Consider the following 20045-nt stretch of genomic DNA (forward strand, 5'->3'; position numbering starts at 1 on the left):
AACAGAAAATACGGAGAGAATTGTTGAAGATCTGTTGACAGAAAAATTTCCTGATATCATGGAAGATGGGAAGATATTTTTCCAAGATGCTCATCGAACCCAACATAAGGCAGGTTTTAAAGGAAAGTCACCAAGACATATTATAGTCAAACTTGCCAAAGCAAAGCTAAAGAGAGAATTTTAAGAACAGCTATTTTTTTTTTTTTTTTTTAGGGATAAACGAAAAATTGCCTACAAAGGGGAGTAAATAAGAATAAGCTCTGACTACTCAGCAGAAACCATGCAGGCAAGACAGCAATGGGATGACTTATATAAAGCATTGAAGGAAAAAAAACTTCCAGCCAAGAATCATATATCCAGCAAAACTGTCTCTCAAATATGAAGGTGAAATTAGGACATTTCCAGATAAAAAGATTACCCAAACCCAGTAAAAGAAGATTAGGGGATTCATAAAAACCAAACCAAAACTACAAGGAATACTAAAGGGACTTCTTTGTTTTGAAAATCAATATCGGGTATGAACCGAAAACTAGGACATTGGACAGAGCAATCAGATGTCAATCCAGGTGGGGAAATCACAAAAATAAATCAAGATAAGAAAAAAAAAATGCTCAAAACTGGGACATAGCAATGTTATTATGTAAAAGAAGACAACATTAAAACAATAAAGAGGGACTAAGAAATGAAGTTGTAGATCTTTCATATGGAGAGGAAGACAAGGTGATATAAAGAAACAACAGTTGGGTTTAAGTTTAGAAAAAATGGGAGTAAATATTAAGGTAACCACAAAGGAGACAAACTATTCTACATATCAAAATAAAATAGAAGACAAAAACTAGAGACTCGGCAGAAACAAAATCAATAACAAATATGAGGAGAAGACAATATATAAACTACTTAGCACTAAAAATTAAGTGGGAAAAAGAAACTGTCAACAACACACAAAAAAAGACATCAAAATGACGGCACAAAGTTCATACCTATCTAAAATTACGCTAAATATAAATGGACTAAATGCACCAATAAAGAGACAGAGAATGGCAGAATGGGTAAAAAAAACAGGTTCCATCTATATGTTGCCTAAAGAGACATGCCATAGGCTTAGAGACAGAAAGAAACTAAAACTCAAAGGATGGAAAAAAATATATCAAGTAAACAACAATCAAAAAAGAGCAGGAGTGGCAATATTAATTTCTGACAAAATAGACTTTAAAGTTAAATCCATCAGAAAGGATAAGGAAGGACACTGTATAATGATTAAAGGGACAATACACCAAGAAGATATAGCCATATTAAATATTTATGCACCAATGACAGGGCTGCAAGATACATAAAACAAACTCTATCAGCATTGAAAAGTGAGATAGACAGCTCCACAGTAATAGTAGGAGACTTCAACACACCACTTTCAGTGAAGGACAGGACATCCAGAAAGAAGCTCAATAAAGACGCAGAAGATCTAAATGCCACAATAAACCAACCTAACTTCATAGACATATACAGAACACTCCACCCAACAGCAACCAACTATACTTTCTTTTCTAGTACACATGGAACATTCTTTAGAATAGACCACATATTAGGTCATAAAGCAAGCCTTAGCAGAATCCAAAACAATGAAATATTACAAAGCATCTTCTCTGACCATGAGGCCATAAAAGTGGAAATAACAGAAAAAGCAGGGAAAAGAAATGAAACACTTGGAAAATGAACAATAGCCTGCTCAAAAAAGACTGGATTATAGAAGACATTAAGGATGGGATAAAGAAATTCATAGAATCCAATGAGAATGAAAACACTTATTATCAGAACCTTTGGGACATGGCAAAAGCAGTGCTCAGAGGTCAATTTATACCAATAAATGCACACATCCAAAAAGAAGGGCCGAAATCAAAGAACTATCCCTACCACATGAACAGATAAAAAAAAAAAAAATAGAGAGCAACAAAAGAAACCCTCAGGCACCAGAAGAAAACAAATAATAAAAAATAGAGCAGAACTAAATGAAATGGAAAACAGAAAAACAATTGAAAGAATTAACAAGGCCAAAAGCTGGTTCTATGAAATAATCAACAAAATTGATAAACCATTGGCCAAACTGACAAAAGAAAAACAGGAGAGAAAGCAAAGAACTCAAATAAGAAATGAGATGGGCAATATCACAACACAGCCAACTGAAAGAAAAAGTATGGCATCAGATTACTATGAAAAATTGTACTCTAACAAATTTGAAAACCTAGAAGAAATGGATGATTTCCTAGAAACACACTACCTACCTAAATTAACACAAACAGAGGTAGAACAACTAAATAGGCCCATACCAAAAGAAGAGATTGAAAAGGTAATCAAAGAACTCCCAACAAAAAAAAAAGCCCTGGCCCAGACGGCTTCACTGCAGAGTTCTACAAAACTTTCAGAGAAGAGTTAACACTACTACTGCTAATGGTATTTCAGAGCATAGAAAAGGACGGAATACTCGCAAACTCATTCTATGAAGCCAGCATATCCCTGAAACCAAGGCCAGGTAAAAAAAAAAAAAAAAGACACCACAAAAAAAGAAAATTACAGACCTATATCCCTCATGAACTTAAATGCAAAAATCCTCAACAAAATTCTAGCCAATAGAATTCAACAACATATCAAAAAAAAAAAAAAAAATTCACCATGACCAAATGAGATTCATACCAGGTATGCAGGGATGGCTCAACATTAGGAAAACAATTAATGTAATCCATCACAGAATTAAAAGACAAGAATCACATGATTTTATCAATTGATGCAGAAAAGGCATTTGGAAAGGTTCAACACACATTCCTGATAAAAACTCTCAGCAAAATGGGAATAGAAGGAAATTTCCTCAACATATTAAAGGGCATTTATACGAAGGCAACAACCAACATCATCCTAAATGGAGAGAGCCTGAAAGCACTCCCCTTGAGAATGGGAACGAGACAAGGATGCCCTTTATCATGACTCTTATTCAACATTGGTCTGGAGGTCCTAGCCAGAGCAATTAGGCTAGATAAAGAAATAAAGGGCATCCAGATTGGCAAGGAAGAAGTAAAATTATCTCTATTTGCAGATGACATGCTCTTAGACACAGAAAACCCTAAGGAATCCTCAAGAAAACTACTGAAACTAATAGAAGAGTTCAGCTAGAGTATCGGGGATACAAAATAAAAATACAAAAATCAGTTGGATTCCTCTACACCAACAAAAAGAGCATCGAAGATGAAATCACCAAATCAATACCATTTACAGTAGTCCCCAAGAAGATAAAATACTTAGGAATAAATCTTACCCGAGATGTAAAAGTCTTATACAAAGAAACTACAATATACTTCTGCAAGAAACCAAAAGAGACGCACATAAGTGGAAAAACGTATCTTGCTCACGGATAGCAAGACTTAAGATTATAAAAATGTCCATTCTACCAAAAGCGATCTATACATTTAATGCACTTCTGATCCAAATTCCAACGACATTCTTTAATGAGATGCAGAAACAAATCACCAACTTCTTATGGAAGGAAAAGAGGCCCCTGATAAGTAAAACATACTGAAAAAGAACAAAGTGGGAGGCCTTATTCTATGGGATTTTAGAACCTATTATACAGCCACAGTAGTCAAAATGGCCTGGTACTGGTACAACAATAGGCACATAGACCAATGGAACAGAATTGAGAATTCAGATATAAATCATTCCACATATGAGCAACTGATATTTGACAAAGGCCCCAGAACAGTTAAATGGGGGAAAAGACAGTCTTTTAAACCAATGGTGCTGGCATAATTGGATATCCATCTGCAAAAAAATGAGACAAGACCCATACCTCACACCATGCAAAAAAACGAGCTCAAAATGGATCAAAGTCCTAAATATAAAATCTAAAACAATAAAGATCATGGAAGAAAAAATAGGACAACGTTTAAGCCCTGATACATGGCATAAACAGTACACAACACATTCCTTACAATGTAGAAGAAAAACTAGACAACTGGGAGCTCCTCAAAATCAAACACCTATGCTCATCAAAAGACTTCACCAAAAAAGTAAAAAGGTTACCTACAGACCGGGAAAATGTTTTTAGCTATGACATTTCCGATCAACACTTGATGTCTAAAATCTACATGATACTGCAAAAACTCAATTACAGAAAGACAAACAACCAATTAAAAAATGGGCAAAAGATATGAACAGACACTTCACTAAAGAAGACATTCAGGTAGCTAACAGACACATGAGGAAATGCTCATGATCATTAGCCATTAGAGAAAAGCAAACCAAAACTACAATGAAATTTCATCTCACTCCAAGGCTGGCGCAAATCCAAAAAACACAAAATAATAAATGTTGGAGAGGCTGTGAAGGGATTGGTACATTTATACACTCCTGGTGGGGATGTAAAAAGGTACAACCACTTTGGAAACTGATCTGGTGATTCCTTAAAAAGCTAGAAATAGAACTACCATGGGATCCAGCAATCCCACTCCTTAGAATATATCCTAGAGAAATAAGAGCCTTTACACGAACAGATACATGCACACCCATGCTTATTACAGCGCTGTTTACAATAGCAAAAAGATGGAAGCAACCAGGGTGCCCATCGTCAGATGAATGGATAAATAAATTGTGGTACATTCACAGAAGGGAATATTACCCATCGATACAGAACAGTGATGAATCTGTGAAACATTCCATAACATGGAGGAATCTGGAAGGTATAATGATGAGTGAAATTAGTCAGCTGCAAAAGGACAAATATTGTATAAGACCATTATTATAAGAGCTCGAGAAATAGTTTAAACAGAGAAGAAAATATCGTTTGATGGTTATGAGAGGGGGGCAGGAGGGAGGATGGGAGAGCGGCATGTACTAATTAGATGGTAGATGAGAGCTACTTTAGGTGACAGGAAGGACAACACACAATACAGGGGGGGTCAGCACAACTGGACTAAGCCCAAAGCAAAGAAGTACCCTGAGTAAACTGAGTGCTTCGAAAGCCAGCATGGAAGGGGCGGGGTTTGGGGACCATGGTTTCAGGGGACATCTAAGTCAATTGGCATAATAAAATCTATTAAGAAAACATCCTGCATCCCACTTTGGAGCGTGGCCTCTGGGGTCTTAAACACTAGCAAGCCACCATCTAAGATGCATCAATTGGTTTCAACCCACCTCCATCAAACGAGAATGAAGAACACCAAGGACACGAGGTAATTACGAGCCCATGAGGCAGAAAAGGCCACATAAACCAGAGACTACATCATTCTGAGACCAGAAAAACTAGATGGTGCCAGGCTACAACCAATGAATGCCCTGACAGGGAACCCAACAGAGAACCCCTGAGGGAGCAGGAGAACTGTGGGACGCAGACCCCAAATTGTCATGAAAAGACCAGACTTAATGGTCTGAGACTAGAAGGATCCCGGTGGTCATGGCCCCCAGACCTGTTGGCCCTGGACAGGAACCATTCCCAAAGCCAACTCTTCAGACATGGATTGAACTAGACAGTCAGTTGGAGAGGCATGCCAGTGAGGAGTGAGCTTCTTGGATCAGGTGGACACTTGAGACTATGTTGGCATGTCCTGCCTGGAGGGGAGATGAGAGGGTAGAGGCAGTTCGAAGCTGGCAAAATGGACACCAAAAAAAAGTGGAGGGAGGGAGTGGGATGTCTCATTAGGGGGAGAGCAATTGGGAGTCTATATAGCATGGTGTACATAAGTTTTCCTGTGAGAGACTGATTCGATTTGTAAACTTTCACTTAAAGGACAATTTTTTTTAAAGTATACATAAAATATAAATTTAATAAAAAGGTCCTCAGCGTATTTGTATTTCTTCAATTACTGCTTTATAGTTTGTGTTAGGGGCTTAAGACTTTTCACATCGTTTTTTTTACTCAGTTTTTTCAAAGCATCTAGTTTAATGCAATGCACTTTATAGCTCTCAGAACTGCAGAGGGGCAAGGTTGCTGCAGCAAAAAATGGGTTACGATAGGGTATGGGTTTATTGCTGGAGATGGAAGACCAACGGTCTCAGAAAACAGCGAACTCTTGGGCACTGGCATTCGGGATGGGGGGGCGGATGGCATTCTGGAAGATAAGCGCCCGATGACCAGTGGCCCAGAAGCCTAGGTGGGCAGCAGAGTCTGGGGGGGAAGTAGGGCACCGGCCTGGGCGGCTGACAGAGTCATTTTCCCCCCAGGCAGATGCCCGCGGCAGGACACACCGGACCCCCGCCCTAGCCTTGGCGTGGGCAAGAGTTGGGAGCGGCCTCGGCCCCCTGCGGCGCCCCCCTCCTGGGCCGCCTCCTTGGGACCCACACCGACCTTGCCCCAGGCGGCCAGGCTGGCTCAGTGCCCCCGCCGCAGTGCCAGGCGCAGGCTGGGGACGCCCATCGGCACCTGGGCCGAGGGCTCATGGGAGAGCGACGCCAGGTCCCGGCCAGGCCGCCGCCCTCCAGCGGTCCCTTAGCACCTCGCTCCCCAGCGCCGGTGGCCAGCTGGGCGGGGAGGGGCGGGCGGGCGCGCCGCAGCGGCTGGCGGCGGGGGGCGGGGTGGGTGGGTGTGCTAGGGGCGCGCGCCCTGACGCCGCCCTCTCCTCAGTCTGCAGCTCCGCCTGCGCCCTCTGCTCCCGGCTTTGGGACCCAGTACGCAGGCCCGCCGAGCGGCCAATGAAGGCGGGAGGCCCGCGGTGTAGAGCCCGTCAGCCCCGGAGCCGCGTCCCGCACCCGGACATGCCGGTAAGCGGGAGCGAGGACAGCGGGCCCTGGCGGGCACCCCAAGGGGTAGGGCTGCGGGCGGCCCTCCGGGGACTCTGAGGTGTTTGTATGGGGGCCGCCCCCAAGGTGCCTCTGTGTAGGAGAATGATCCTATGTGTCTGCTGCCCCTGGCCCCTCGAGGGAGTTCCTGAGGAGGGTTGGAGAGCCGCCCCCATGGAGCACCCCTGTGTGAACGGAGCCTCCCCAGGAGTCTCTCTGTATTTGTCCCCCTGGGCTCCTCAGTGTAACTACGGACCCCCAAGGGCGGCCTCTGGACTTGCCTCTGTGGAAGAGAGTGCCCTGTTGTGAGGATATTCAGTCTGCTCAATGGATAGGCTCACGTGTTGGGGTCCTAAAACCTTTGGCCCTCAGCCATGTGAGTGAACTTGGAAGCAGACCCTGTAGCTCCAGTCAAGCTTTCAGATGACTGCTGCCCTGGCAGATGTCTGGACTGCAGCCTCATGGAAGTCAGAAGCACCCTTCTAAGCCACTCCCAAATTCCTGACTCAGGTAGTAATTTTTGTTTTAGACTACTAAGTTTTGGGGCAATTTCTTAAGCAGCATTAGGTAACTAATACACCCTCCTCAGTAGCAGTGGCCTTCCTGGGGATTAAGCAGTGAGAGGAAAAACCAAGCCCTGTCTGTTAGGTGAATATTAAGATGATACAGATCCTAAGAATATGGTTTAATTTTAGACCAATCACAAATATTCTGCAAATAGTTCCAGCATGGAAGTGAAGGATGTCAGCAGGTTGCTGTAAATCTTCTCAAAAACACTATCTGAAAAGGAAATAAATGTGGAGAGAATGGCTCACCGCAGTTCCATTTGAATATATTCGTTTCAAAGCTAACTGATATCCTTACTGCCTGGATTTTTCAACTTCTGATCTTCCACATATTCTCTGATCACATTCTTATTCTTCTGCTTTGTCACATGTGACACTCTCCCTCTGCAAACATAAACGAGAGGACCTCCCTAGGCCCATTTCTTGCACTCTTCACATTTATTTTTTCCCGTATCTGCCCCTAAATGGATCTTATTTATGCAAAAAGTTTCCTATCTCTTTAGTTTCAAAATCTTTTATCTCCCAATCTCACATGTCTGTCTTCAAGCAGAGCTGCTTTCTTTCTGGTATCCCCATTTCCCAGATTGGTTTACTCTGATTTCTAATAGGAGTATCATCAGCAACTCCACGCTTCGATCTCAATGGCCAAGTTCTGTCAGAAATTGCTCACAAGCTTTGGACCAAGGAACCAAGACCATCAGTGTCCAGCTGGAGACATGATCATCTTTCCCATTACAACTTCCTCCTTCATCCCCTTCCCCCTTTCCCAGTAATCACCTCAGAGACCCAGATGTATTTACTAAGTGCTACCAACTTGCCAGGCACTATGCTAAAGAAGTAAATGTTTTATGCTCTTGAGTTCATATACTGCCAGTTTTTGAGCCATAAGGGGCAAATTATAGCTTTGCAGTGCACTTATAGGAGTTAACGTATATTATGGAGTCCCTGGGTGGTTCAAGGACCCTGGTAGCGCAGTGGGTAAGGGCTCGACTGCTAACCAAAAGGTGAGCAGTTCAAATCCACCAGCTGCTTCTTGGAAGTCCTGTGGGGCGGTTCTGCTGTGTTCCATAGGGTCACTATGAGTCGGAATCAATGGCAACAGGTTAGGTGGCTCAAATGGTTAAACACTCAGGTACTAACTGAAGGGTTGGTGGTTCAAATCCACCTAGGGACACCTCAAAAGAGAGATCTGGCAATGTCCTTCTGCAAGGTCACAGCCTTTGAAAACACTACGGAGTACAGTTCTACCCTGAAACACATAGGGTCACTGTAAGTGGGAATCCACTTGATGGCCACTGTTTTGGTTTTTTGGTTTTATGCCTTTTCAAAGGTGACACTGACACTTAGTTACTGTATTTCCCTCTTCTGGCAGTCACATTCTTAGTCCCCCGGCCATTACTCTATCAAATTAGTTTGTCTATAACCTTTGGGTAAACTGGCCACACTTGTAGCTTCATTTGATCTGAATCACCCAGATGTGCACTGTGCACTCAGAATGTCTGTGTGTGTATACTAACTTTTTTAGAGGTTCCAGTTATGCTGATTTCCCAAAGTCCCTTGGTCTTCTGTGTTAGATGAAGTTGCTATTCCTGTGCTTCTAGAAGCCAGTTGTCTGCTACCTTGCAAACTTTTACCCTTATATACAAGTGCTGCTTGTGCTACATTCTTCCAGATCAAATCCAGGACAGAAGAGATGCATTTTCAAGTTTTTGGTTACTGCCTGTCTTAGTTACCTCGTGGTGCTATAAGAGAAATATCACAAGCGGATGGCTTTAACAAAGCGAAATTTATTCTCTCACCGTTTAGGAGGCTAGAAGTCCAAATTCAGGGTGCCAGCTCCAGGGGAAGCCTTTCTCTCTCTGTCGGCTTCGGGGAAGGTCCTTGTCATAAATCTTCCCCTGGCCTAGGAGCTTCTCAGTGCAGGGATCTAAGATGCAAAGAACGTGCTTCCATCCTGCTCTTCTTGCTTGATGGTGATGAGGTCCCCCTCCTCTCGGCTTGCTTCTCTCTTTTATATCTCAAAAGAGATTGACTCAAGATAAGACCAAGTCCTATAGATTGTGTCCTACCTCATTAACATCATGGAGGTTAGGATTTATAACACATACACAGGTAATTACATCAGATCACGCAATGGAGGACAACCACACAATACTGGGAATCATGGCCTAGCCAAGTTGATGCACATTTTTGGGGGACACAATTCAATCCGTAACAGTGCCTTTAGGTCAGCTGCTTTCCTGTGGGCCAGGACAGAGTGCTACAGGATATAGCATAAATGCAGGTGATGTTGACCTCTTATCGTTGTGGTTGTGGAAACTGGCTAAATCCCAAAACTTAGCAGCTCTTCCTATGCTCAGAGAAATCACCCATAGCAACTGTATGGGTTACCTGTTCTCATCCCTCCTAGCCTTGATTCACAACTTAGGTTCCACCTCTGAGGAAGCAGAGTGCATGTGATGAGCTGGTGACTGTGTAGTTTCTAGAAACAAGTTCTGAAAATTTGGTCTGATGAGCCCCTTTGGGGATACTGGCACTATGATCTCAAGTAAACCCTTTGTTTTCTCCAATCATCTTTGCAAAATTTATTCAACAAATATTTATGGAACATTTTCTCCTTGTGATCCTATTTAGATTGTTCCTCCCTTCCGAGCTCAAAGAAAATCTGGAGCTACCTGTTAAACCTACGGTTTTTTTTTCAAGTTTTCGTTACTTTATTGCTGCTGGGGAAAACCTTCCCACCTTCTTCTGCAAGATCGCTGTCAGTTTTGTTGTTGCTGTTGTTTTTAGCTTTTTCCAACATATGCCACTCTCATATCAATTATCAGGTGAAGGCACTCAAGGTTACTTTGCATTTAACATGCAGGACAAGGGAGCCATGGCTTATTAGGAAGACTGTGGACCCTCCAGAGCTACTTATTTTTATAGAGAGCTGAAGGAGAAGGGTTCCCTAGATGCCTTCTCTTTCCCTATTTTTTCCCTATCTCCTGGTGCGTAAGAACGTACCACAAACTTGGTGGCTTAAAACCACACCCATTTATTATGCCATATTTTCTGCAGTCGGGAGTATAGGCAGGACTTAGCTTAGTCCTTTGCTTATGGTCTCACAAGACTGCAATCAAGGTGTTCACTAGGATGTGTTCTCATCTGGAGGCTTGAAGGTGGAAGAATCCACTTCCAAGCTCACTCAGGCTTTTGGAAGAATTCATTTCTTACCTTCCTGAGGTACAGTTGTTCCAAAGTTTGCACTTAAAAGCACTGCGGGTTTAGAGTTGTCCCTGGAAATAGGTTTGGAGTAGGAGGTAGGGTTGACAGGTGTGGAATCCTGGTTAACATTAAAATTTGGGTTAGAACTACACATGTAGTCATGCCATGCATCATGGCCTCCCTCCTGGGGAACCAAGGCCTGCATCTTCATGGTGCCTTGAGAGTGCCCTTGGTGGGTGTGTCTATCTGCTGTGTTGAAGGGGCTGGGGGGCAGGGCCCTGCAGGGATGGAGGCAGTAGTAAATTGGTGGCCCTTGTGGAGATGGGTGCATAGGTGAAGGATGAGGGCAGTAGATCTACTGCAAGCCCTTGACATTTTTTTAAGAGCACACAGAGAAGTTGGTGAGACCAGGGGTATGCACGTGAATCCACTGCTGTCTCTATTAAAGAACAAGCAGTGAAACAGAAATTACAAAGGAGAGTTTAGAGGAGGGCTAGGCAGGCCTGGTTCTGAGGTGGCCTAGGAGGCTTTATAGAGGAAAAGGGCTTTGAAGGATGAATTTGGATTGCATATGTGTTTGTGAGTCTGCCCACAAGATGGGCTGTATCTTTTTGTTATGTGTGCAAGTCAGCTTTGTATGTGCTTGTGTATTTCTGCCTGTGTCTACTTGAGTATTTCCGACCCAGGGGGTTCCCTGGTCTATGTAGATGTGTATTTCTGGTCAAAGTTTCTTCGTACTCTGTAGTATTTCTGTGTGGCATCTTTGAATCTGTGTCTTTCTCTTTATGTACATGTGTGACTGGATGTCTGCGTGTCCACGTGTTATTCACTGTGTGTAGTGAGATCCTAGTCTGACGTCTGTCTTTAATCATCCTTCCCACCCCCCAGTGTACCGCAGCTGCCAGTAATATTTACCTCAACGATAGGTTTCCCTTCCCGTGGTCTGCATTCCCACAGGTAAGACTATCTGCCCAGGGTCCTGACCCTGTGGCCTCTGTACAGGCTTGACCTTGGAAGTAAAACATTCTGGAAAGCCCCCAGCATGCCCCTTGTGTGGCCATGGACCCAGAGAAGTTACTGTGGAGAAGAGATACAAATCAGGGAAGGGAGGCTGTTGGCAGAACCCATCCCTCCTTCTTGGAATGGATATCTTTCTCTGTCTCCTTCTCAGGGCCCCTTCTTCCCCTGTGCTCTCATACAGACCAAGTATTCAGGGGCCTGACCTCAGTATCTGTGGGGATGGGAATGGACATCTCTTTGCAAGCCCAGCCAGGTGTGTCAGGGATTCGGTACTGTCTCCCAGCACCTTACCTGTCTGCATGGTGCCCTTTCTCCATCTGTCCACTCTAGCTCAAGATTGTCCTTCCTCCTTTCCTATCCCTACGGTGGACACAGGAACCTTCTTGGCCTTTCTTTCATGATAGCCCTGGCTAATGCCATAGGCCCCTGAGCACAGGTAGAGCATTAGGGCTTGATGGCCAGTAGAAGAGCAGAGGCCCAGTGACCTCTCTGGTGGTGCAGAAAATAGCATCTCAGTGGGGTCTTACCCTCTCACTCCTGTGCTCAGTGTGTTTTTGTCCTTCCCTGGATGGGACGGGGTGAGCATGTACAAAATGAGTCAGGCATGGTCCCTGTCCTCAAGGACTCTGCGATTCACAGGCAGAATGATGTTTGGAGAAAACATACTTCTCTTACTGCTGTTACTCAGTACCCTAAGTTACGTTTATAGAATTCTCAAGTACTCACCCAGACACCCAGAAAGCCCAAAGGAAGAGCTGTAGAAGGTCAGGGCTATTCACCATGACATGGTACGTCAAAGGCCCAGCGATGAACTCCAAAGATCCCAAGCAAGCAGTGATGTATTCCAAGCCATCTACCACCACTTCTGGGGTATATTACATTTTTGGAGTTTGTGCCCTGCCCTAAAGCATTTATTTTGCTCTTATTTTAACTCTCCCGAGCTCTGGGGGGAGGAGGAAGGTAGGGGCTGTGCAAGGGTTGTGGGATAGGATGAGCAAAGCTACATCCACTCAACAACATCCTGCATGAGTTCATAGGCTCTCACCCTGTCTCTTCTCAGCTCTTGATTTTGCTGAGAACTCATAATCCTGAAGGTATTGGTTCCAGCTCATCTCTCTGGCCCAGCCCTTTGGCACAGGACTTTGGTCAGCATCATGAGCCCATGCTGGGGTGGGGCAGGTAGGAGCCTGTGGGGACCATGGGAAGGACCTGCTCCACCGTATGTCAGGATGTGTGCACACTAACCCTTGCTTCCCACTTGATGCTGTTTTGATCCTTTTGAGTGACTTCCCTTCACTCTTGCCTTCCTCTGTTTCTCTCTCTGTTCCGTGGCTCTCTATCCAACTCCCACCAGGCAGGGAGGATGTGCCTGCCACAAGACCTCCTTTGATCTCCTTCGGGGATGCATTAGTAAAACACGTAGAAAATGTTGGCATGGCAGGCCTAGGGCTTGTGCCTGCCTCCTCTGGTGGCCACAATAGGAGCTGGGTCCCCATGCTTTAGGCACAGAATCACCCTTCTCAACAGGGATACATCCATGCTTCTTCCCATCCTGGTTTTTCTGCATCCTCTCAGTGGACACTTTGTGCTAAGCAGTGGAATCCTATAGAGGAAGTGAGTGCAGCCACCACCTCCTCCTGGTTTGATGGGATGGTGAGTGATCCTGGCTGTCCTTAGGAATCAGTGAGGCAGGGGTATCCCACAGTCCCCTGTACCACATCATCAAGAAGCCACATTTCCTGCTCTTTCTCCAGCTCTTGGCTTCTCTGTGGTAGGTCAGAGGAGGACACAGGGATGGTACCTTTTGAAGGCTACTAGGTGGTGGCCAAAATAGTAGTCTATCCCACATGCTTAGGGCAACCTCTGTCTTTTTGTTTCCCAGTTCTTTCTTCCTGGCCCCAAACCTCACTGGTCACTGAAGGCTAGGATGCCACATCTGCCCTCTTTCTGCATCGCTAGGCCCATGTTCTTTGTCAGGCTCATAAATCTCAGAGTTTGCTTACCTCCCTCCACCAAGAGCACTTAGGCTGTGGGTTGACTTTCTGGCTCTGGACTTTTTTTCATTCCGAAAAACCCAGCTTTTCTCCATTATCATGCCCTGGTCAGGAGCATGGTGTGCTGTCCCAGGTATTCATACTACCATTTACATTCTTTCCCTACTGGCTTCCTTCCCTGGCAGCCTTAGGGCTGGGGAACAAACCTCTCTACCTTCTACTCTGATCTTCATTCTAGTAGGCATTCCTTCCATGTAGCTGAGAGGCACTGGAGATGGGAAACAGGCAACAGGGCCACAGCAGGCTCCCAGATTGTTTGAAAGATCTTGTTAGTACCAACCAGGGAGCAGAGAGGGGAGATTCTGTATTTTGGTTTTGACCTCTGTCATAGAAACTGCTTTTTTGGATCACAAAAGCACATCTTCAAGGATGAAGCACTGTGGTACTCCCCTAAAAACCTTCCAGATTGCAGGCGTATATATGTATCAGCCATCAATTAATGATTTTTGCCTATGGGTGGGCAAATAATGCATTGATTTCCAGACCACTCCTTCTTGTCAGTACTGTTGTCATGGGGTTCAAGATTATCATGGGAAGCTTTGACTGAACTCCACCCTGACCTTTACCCTCAGTGTACCTTAGACAAGGGCCTTGCCTTCTCTACTCAAGTCCCTTTATCCACAGTCCAGGATAGGGCTGGGAGGAGTTACGTGGAATGCTAACACATCTGAACTGTGGGTTGAAGGTTATTCTCTAATAGAAAAGACTGTATACCTCCCGCTCAACCTTTAACATATCACAAGGAGACAAGAAGGAACAAGCAGGCATGTATCTTTGCCTAGGGATATATTTGGGCTATGCTTTGCACAACCTGTACATTAAAGAAAATGACAATATAGGGATTTGATACCCTACAGGCTATTTTAATGAACTGGATCTTCTTGAAGAAAGCAGTGTTTTTCTCTGAAGGGTTGGGACGTATGGTGGATTCTCAGGTTGGGTGGCACAAGCCTCTCGAGGATGGTGCCAAACAGCTGTGGAGGTGGCCCAGCATAGGGCCCGAGCAAAGATGATGAGAGTAGTGCCAGAGGTGATTGTCTGGGACCTCCAGGCCATCCGAGAAGGCCAGGCTCACCTGTTTCTCAGTGGGGAGAAATTGGGCTTTGGATCCTTTGTTTTCTTCTCTGCCTTAGCTTGTCCCACAGGCCTTTGGCTGGGGCTAGGCTCTTCTTAAGACGATTTTTTCGCGTTTTGGTCACTTTCTCCTCTGAGGAAAACATGGATTTCTCATCTACTGTCTTGGAATGAATACAGCTAAAAATGTACTTCACCTTATTTCTTAAGTCAGGTTCTGGAAGGCCAGGGCTCTTCTGAGTATGGGCTAGTCTCATTCCCTCCTCTGGGATCTCATTCCACAAAGGTTTGTCCTGCAAAGGCTTATACTGAATTAGTGGGTCCAGCGAAGACCGGCCCTGTGAAGCCTGGGGCACCATAGGCTGGGCAGTCCCAGGAATCCTGCCTGGTTCTGTAATGACATTCAGGTTGCTTTCACTGTCCTCCACATCATTCTTCTCAGAATCTTTCCCCCCAAGAGCCCCTGGAGGTAGTTTTGGGAGCTTAAACTGAGGACAGTACTGAGGACTCTGCTGAGAGGGGGCTGTAATATCAAAGCTCACACTCCTTTGCCAGGGACCTCGGGGTGTCCTGTTCACAGATAACCCTGCTGGCTTCTGGTCTTCAGCAGGGTGTCTGTTTTCTGTGGTTGAGGGCAGCCCAAACCCTGGATTCCATTCCGTAGTGTCCTCTTGTGGTTTCAGTTTCCGTGGGTATTCTTTCTTCACTGCCAGTGTGGGTACTTGGGCTAAGTCATTGCTCTTGCTGGGGCCTTGAGACTCCGGGCACCAGGCCTCTTCCAGGCTGGGGCTGTTCACTCTGGCTTCTAGCTGAGCACAAAGCTCCTGGGCATCTGCGGTATCCTCCCTGAGTTGTGAGATATTGGAGACCCAGTGGGCAGAACCATGGGGCCCTGCTCTGGAACTAGCTTGTTTCTTCCTCTGCTGTACTGCCTTTAGCTCAACAATGAGCTGTTTTCTAAGGCAGATTAATTCGTGTTCTGGGGCATGTGGACTGTCTATTGGGATGAGGAATTCCTGGAGGGATGTTTTCTCTTGGTTCTTTAGACTCCCAAGCACCTCCTGTGTGGGTAAGTTCTCTAAGACTGCTACAAATTGGTTCTGGGATGCCCTTACTTTTATGGGAATTCCCAACTGAATTTCTAGGATCTTTTTTCTCAGATGGAAGTTTAGTTTGGTCAAGATGGATGTTTTGAGTGCCTTTGGAATATAAGAATCTGTCTCTGCCAGTGTGGGTACTTGGGCTGAGTCCTTGGTTGGGCCAGGTTCTGGGGACTCAGGGCAGCAGGCCTCTTCCAGGCTGGAGCTGTTCACTCTGGTTTCTAGCTGAGCACAAAGCTCCTGGACATCTGCCATGTCCCTGCTGAGATGTGAGATCTTGGAGACCCAGTGGGTAGAACCATGGGGCCCTGCTCTGGAACTGCCTTGTTTCTTTCTCTCGTGTACTGTCTTTAGCTCAAAAATCGGCTGTTTTCTGAGGCAGATCAATTCTGCATCTGGGGCATATGGACTGTTAGGTGGGATGTGGAGTTTCTGGAGCCATGTTTTCCCTTCACTGTTTAGACTCCCAGATGCCTCCTGTGTGGGTAATTTCTCTGAGACAACTACAGTTTGGTTCCGAGACTCCCTTGCTTTTATGGGAATTCCCATCTGTATTTCTAGGACCTTTTTTCTCAGATGGAAATTTAGTTTGGTCAAGATGGATGTTTTGAGTGCCTTTAGAATAGCAGCATCTATTTGACTTTCTAGATGCACCATCTCCTTTGTTTGTTCCTCCTGCACTTCAGCAAGGAACTCCTGTGCACCATCGGCACCAGTCTCGTCGTCTTGAAGACCTGGCCCAGGACTTATGCACTGTTCTTCGTAGGAGATCATCTCAGTCAGAGGCTCTGGTGTGATTTCAACAGGCTCAGGCATTATCTCTGCAATTTCAGATTGGCTAGTGATTGGCAGGCCTGTGGCCTTGGAGGGAGCCAAATAATAGAGATCAGGCAGCCCTGACAGGAAGGTTAGATGTTTGTCCTGTAAATTAGTTCCCAGCTTCTCCATGGGTCCCTTGGGCAGGGATCTGGACAGCTTAGTGTGGTCAATGACAGCACCTGGTGAGGTCTGTGAGGGCATAACTTTCTGATATATCTCAGGATCAGTTGCTGCCTTCAGCTCTAAGAGCTTGTTTCCTGGAATGCAGGGGTACTGAGCTACCTCCATACTCCCCAGAATTCCACAGTCCTGGCAGATAAATATATGGGCAAGGACAGTGCCCTGGAGGGTCTGCCAACATTTGTAATCGATGTGGTTCTGCAGTATTGCTTTGGTCTGGGTGAGCAAGCGTGGCATGGAGTCTAACACTGGGGCCAATGTGAGTGAGGTCATGTCACTAATCCCACTGACCTCTGGGGCTGCAGACCAGGAGGCATTCACATTGTCCAAGGCTTTACTGCTCAAGAGCAGAGGCTGTTGGTCAGCACGGGACAGGAGCAATGCAGTGGACAGCTTGATCCTCTGAGACATGCCACTGTGCTGGGGAATTAACTGCTTTTGGAGGTGGAACTCCAGCAGCCTCTGGGCATGGTCCGGGACGAAGGGTAGTTCCCCCTTGAGGAGTGAGATGGGCTTCCTGGACCAGGAAGATCTCAGGGTCTCTGGAGACTGGGTTGTGTCACCGGTCTTATATTGCATGAGACTCTGGGCATCCTGAGATCTCTCGAAAGCAGCTGGCAATTCCCACCTAACCTGGAGCTGCCTCTGCAGCAGGTTCCACTCCAACACTTTGAACTTGGCCAGAGCCCGAAATGGGATATTGATCTGGTTTCGTTGATGGTCAGTTGGAGACACCAAATTTGGGACAGATGTGGAAGAAGGTGAAGTTGACTGGGGTGGATTATTAGGCAAGAGCAGGAGGAAGGAGTGCTCATTGAAGAAAAAAAGTACATTCAAGGGAAATTGGGGTATGTACCTGTTTGTGGAAATCCCTTGAAACTCAGTGTCAGTGTCAAGGAGGGACTCACTGGTTAGACAAGAGAAGCTACAGAATTGCTGGCTGTGCTTCTGCTTCAGACGATCAGTGTCAGTGACAAGCAGGGACTCACTGGTTAGACAAGAGAAGCTGCAGAATTGCTGGCTGTGCTTCTGCTTCAGACGATCACCTGAGTCTTCAGCCTGTCTCTCAGGCTGTGGATAGAGGCTATTTAGAACTTTAAGGGCTGGAGAGGGCAATGCCAGAGCCAGAGAGCTTGGGGTTTTCTGGCAGTGGCAGCTTTGGTCTTGGTCCCTGATGGAGCATTTAAAAAGCCAGAAGGCCTGAGTAGGCTGGCTGAGCATACAGGAACCCCAAGTCTTGTGGGAAATGGTCCCAGTTGTTTCAACACAAGCATTCAAATTATCATTCATAAGCTGCCTCAGGGACTCTTCCACATGCCTGGGGCATCCCCACCTCTGGAAATGCATCCATGTTTTTACATGGACCTCAAGAAACCTGAGAAGTTCAGGACTGAGTAATGGGAGGTGGGCGGGAAAGATAGTGACCGTATGCATGGCTATAGCATGTGTCAGATTCGTGAGATCTGTGGTCAGGAACAGCAGAGAGACATGGGATCTCAAGGGCTGCTGGCCTTGGTTCCCATGGAAAAATCTGTGCTTGCTATACAGCATCTCTTGGTGGCTCACAGGAACTCTGGTCTCCCCAAGGCTTGAAGAAGGTATAGTTCCTGGGTTCCTGGGCACATCTGGCAGTTGAAATCCCTTCCCTAGCTGCAGGTGTTCATCCCAGCGATCTTGGATGATGACCACACTGGTTGATGGGGCAGCCGTCTGGGTTAAGGATTTCTGATCCGTTAATTGTAACAGTGTGGAGGTTACGGATGCCGGTAAAAGTTCTCTGGAGTTCTTGGAACGCAGTTGCAGACTCTGCTTAGACACTCCAGAGATGGACAGAATTTCTAGGCAAGAAGAGTGTTGTGAGGTCCCTGCCAATGTAGGGGTGATCAGGGTGTTTTTACCTGTCACCAATTGTTGAATGTCCAGAGCCATGCCATTGGAGACCGGATAGAAGAGGTCTGCATATAGGAGCTGCAACACACGTCCTTCTCGAGGAAGCCAGGCCTGCCTGGAAAGGGACGCATGGCAACCGTTACTGATGCAGTGTCATCTGCCTCCTTGGAAGAGTGTGGTCTGGGGGATTGGCCTTTCCTTTCCCCTAGGCCTGTAAGCCCTGGGCCTACCCCTGGGAATCTCCCACTTTGCTTGTTAGGCCTGGCTGAGCTGAGGCTCTTGGTCTTGTTGGGCAAGGTCTCAGACAGCTGCTGGGTGGGCAGGGCCCTCAGATAGGACTGGGAGGTAGGGTGAATTCTCTGCTGAACTCTGTTGAGAAGCTGAACTAGAAGGGAACAAAGCAGGTGAGGATGTCAGGTAGTTAGCAGAATGGCCATCACCAGGCACATCACCAAGTATAAACTAGAGTCAGTCTCATTTGGGGCTATGAAAACAATGTCTGTTATCCATGTTTGTGGATAATGACATCTTTGTGTGAATACTGTATTCTAGGGACTGTGGATTGTCCCTGGTGCTATATACAGCATCTCTTGGGGACTAGTCCTGTCCTCTGGAGATCTTATTAGGAGGATAAGATGACAGGCTTCTGTCTGAAGACTGTCCTAGTGAGTGACCTCCCTATGTTTCCAGGCCAAGCCAGACTCAGAGGAGTCTGCCTTTGAAAGGATGTAGAAGCAAAAGGAATATGACAGTGATGACTTAATTATGCAAAATCCAGACTCTAGGCCGAATAACGTGTCTCCTTGCTGAGTTCCACTTCATGTAGAATCTTTTATAAATTACGTACTAGTCAGACCTGAAGTCCAGGAATAATGTGACTCTAGCACAGAGCAGATTGGGAGACTGTTCTCTCCTGTGATGTCTGACCACTTCTGTCCTGGCAACTCTCTCAACCAGTGAACCAGCCTCTCTCATGTGTGGTTCCCTCCCATGCATTGTCCCTCTCCTCTTCCTTGTCCCTGGCCAAACTGAGAAATCATCACAGCCCAGGCTGGGACTTGGGAGACAACAAAGGACAGAGAGCAAGAGATCACCTTTTTGGGACAGCGAGACCCTTTTGGAGCTTTTCAGCTTCTTCCTTGGAAGGTCTCCTAGCTGAAGAACCAGGAAACAGTGTTACATGGACAGGAGAGGGTAGGGGCATTCTATATGAAGCTAGTAGTAAGGCCTTGGACTCTCAGTAAAGGAGACTAAAGGCTTTAAGAGTCAGGCTCCAGGGCATGTGTGTGTATAGCTTAAACATTTACACTATGTATCTCATTCCTAATCTCATTTGATGTTCACAATCACAGTGTGAGGGCAGCAGGATCATCAGTGTT

At 45.8% G+C, this 20045-nt stretch overlaps 2 protein-coding genes across 3 annotated transcripts in view; one reads left to right on the forward strand and one right to left on the reverse strand.

Annotated features, from left to right (window-relative positions):
• The first annotated feature begins 6648 nt into the window (after positions 1–6648).
• Positions 6649–20045, forward strand: part of LOC126060638 (olfactory receptor 150-like) — an 87887-nt gene continuing 74490 nt past the window's right edge. The window contains exons 1-2 of one of the 2 annotated variants that reach the window (XM_049856880.1): positions 6649–6738; positions 7000–7266. The gene's annotated coding sequence lies outside the window, so the exon portion shown is untranslated. Of the gene's footprint in view, positions 6739–6895; positions 7267–20045 lie in introns of those variants that run through there. The other variant, XM_049856879.1, reaches the window with a different exon arrangement.
• Positions 14686–18705, reverse strand: LOC126061051 (protein FAM205A-like). The gene is made up of 4 exons (XM_049857427.1): positions 16776–18705; positions 16432–16565; positions 15916–16341; positions 14686–15186 (listed from the first exon to the last, which is right to left on the reverse strand). Exons 1-4 carry the CDS (start codon positions 18703–18705, stop codon positions 14686–14688), a joined length of 2991 nt encoding a protein of 996 aa, XP_049713384.1.

Source organism: Elephas maximus, chromosome 17, assembly GCF_024166365.1.
Source record: "Elephas maximus indicus isolate mEleMax1 chromosome 17, mEleMax1 primary haplotype, whole genome shotgun sequence".
NCBI classification, from domain to species: Eukaryota; Metazoa; Chordata; class Mammalia; order Proboscidea; family Elephantidae; genus Elephas; species Elephas maximus.

Excerpts from the sequence above, each read along its gene's own strand:
- LOC126061051 (XM_049857427.1), bottom strand. The coding sequence starts at position 18,705 with ATGGCTCTGGACATTCAACAATTGGTGACAGGTAAAAACACCCTGATC. Across the intron at positions 16,342-16,431 it reads AGGAACAAACAAAGGAGATG|GTCCTAGAAATACAGATGGG; the intron begins GTGCATCTAGAA and ends CTGAGAAAAAAG. Across the intron at positions 15,187-15,915 it reads CAACCAAGGACTCAGCCCAA|AGTCCTCAGTACTGTCCTCA; the intron begins GTACCCACACTG and ends CCCTCTCAGCAG.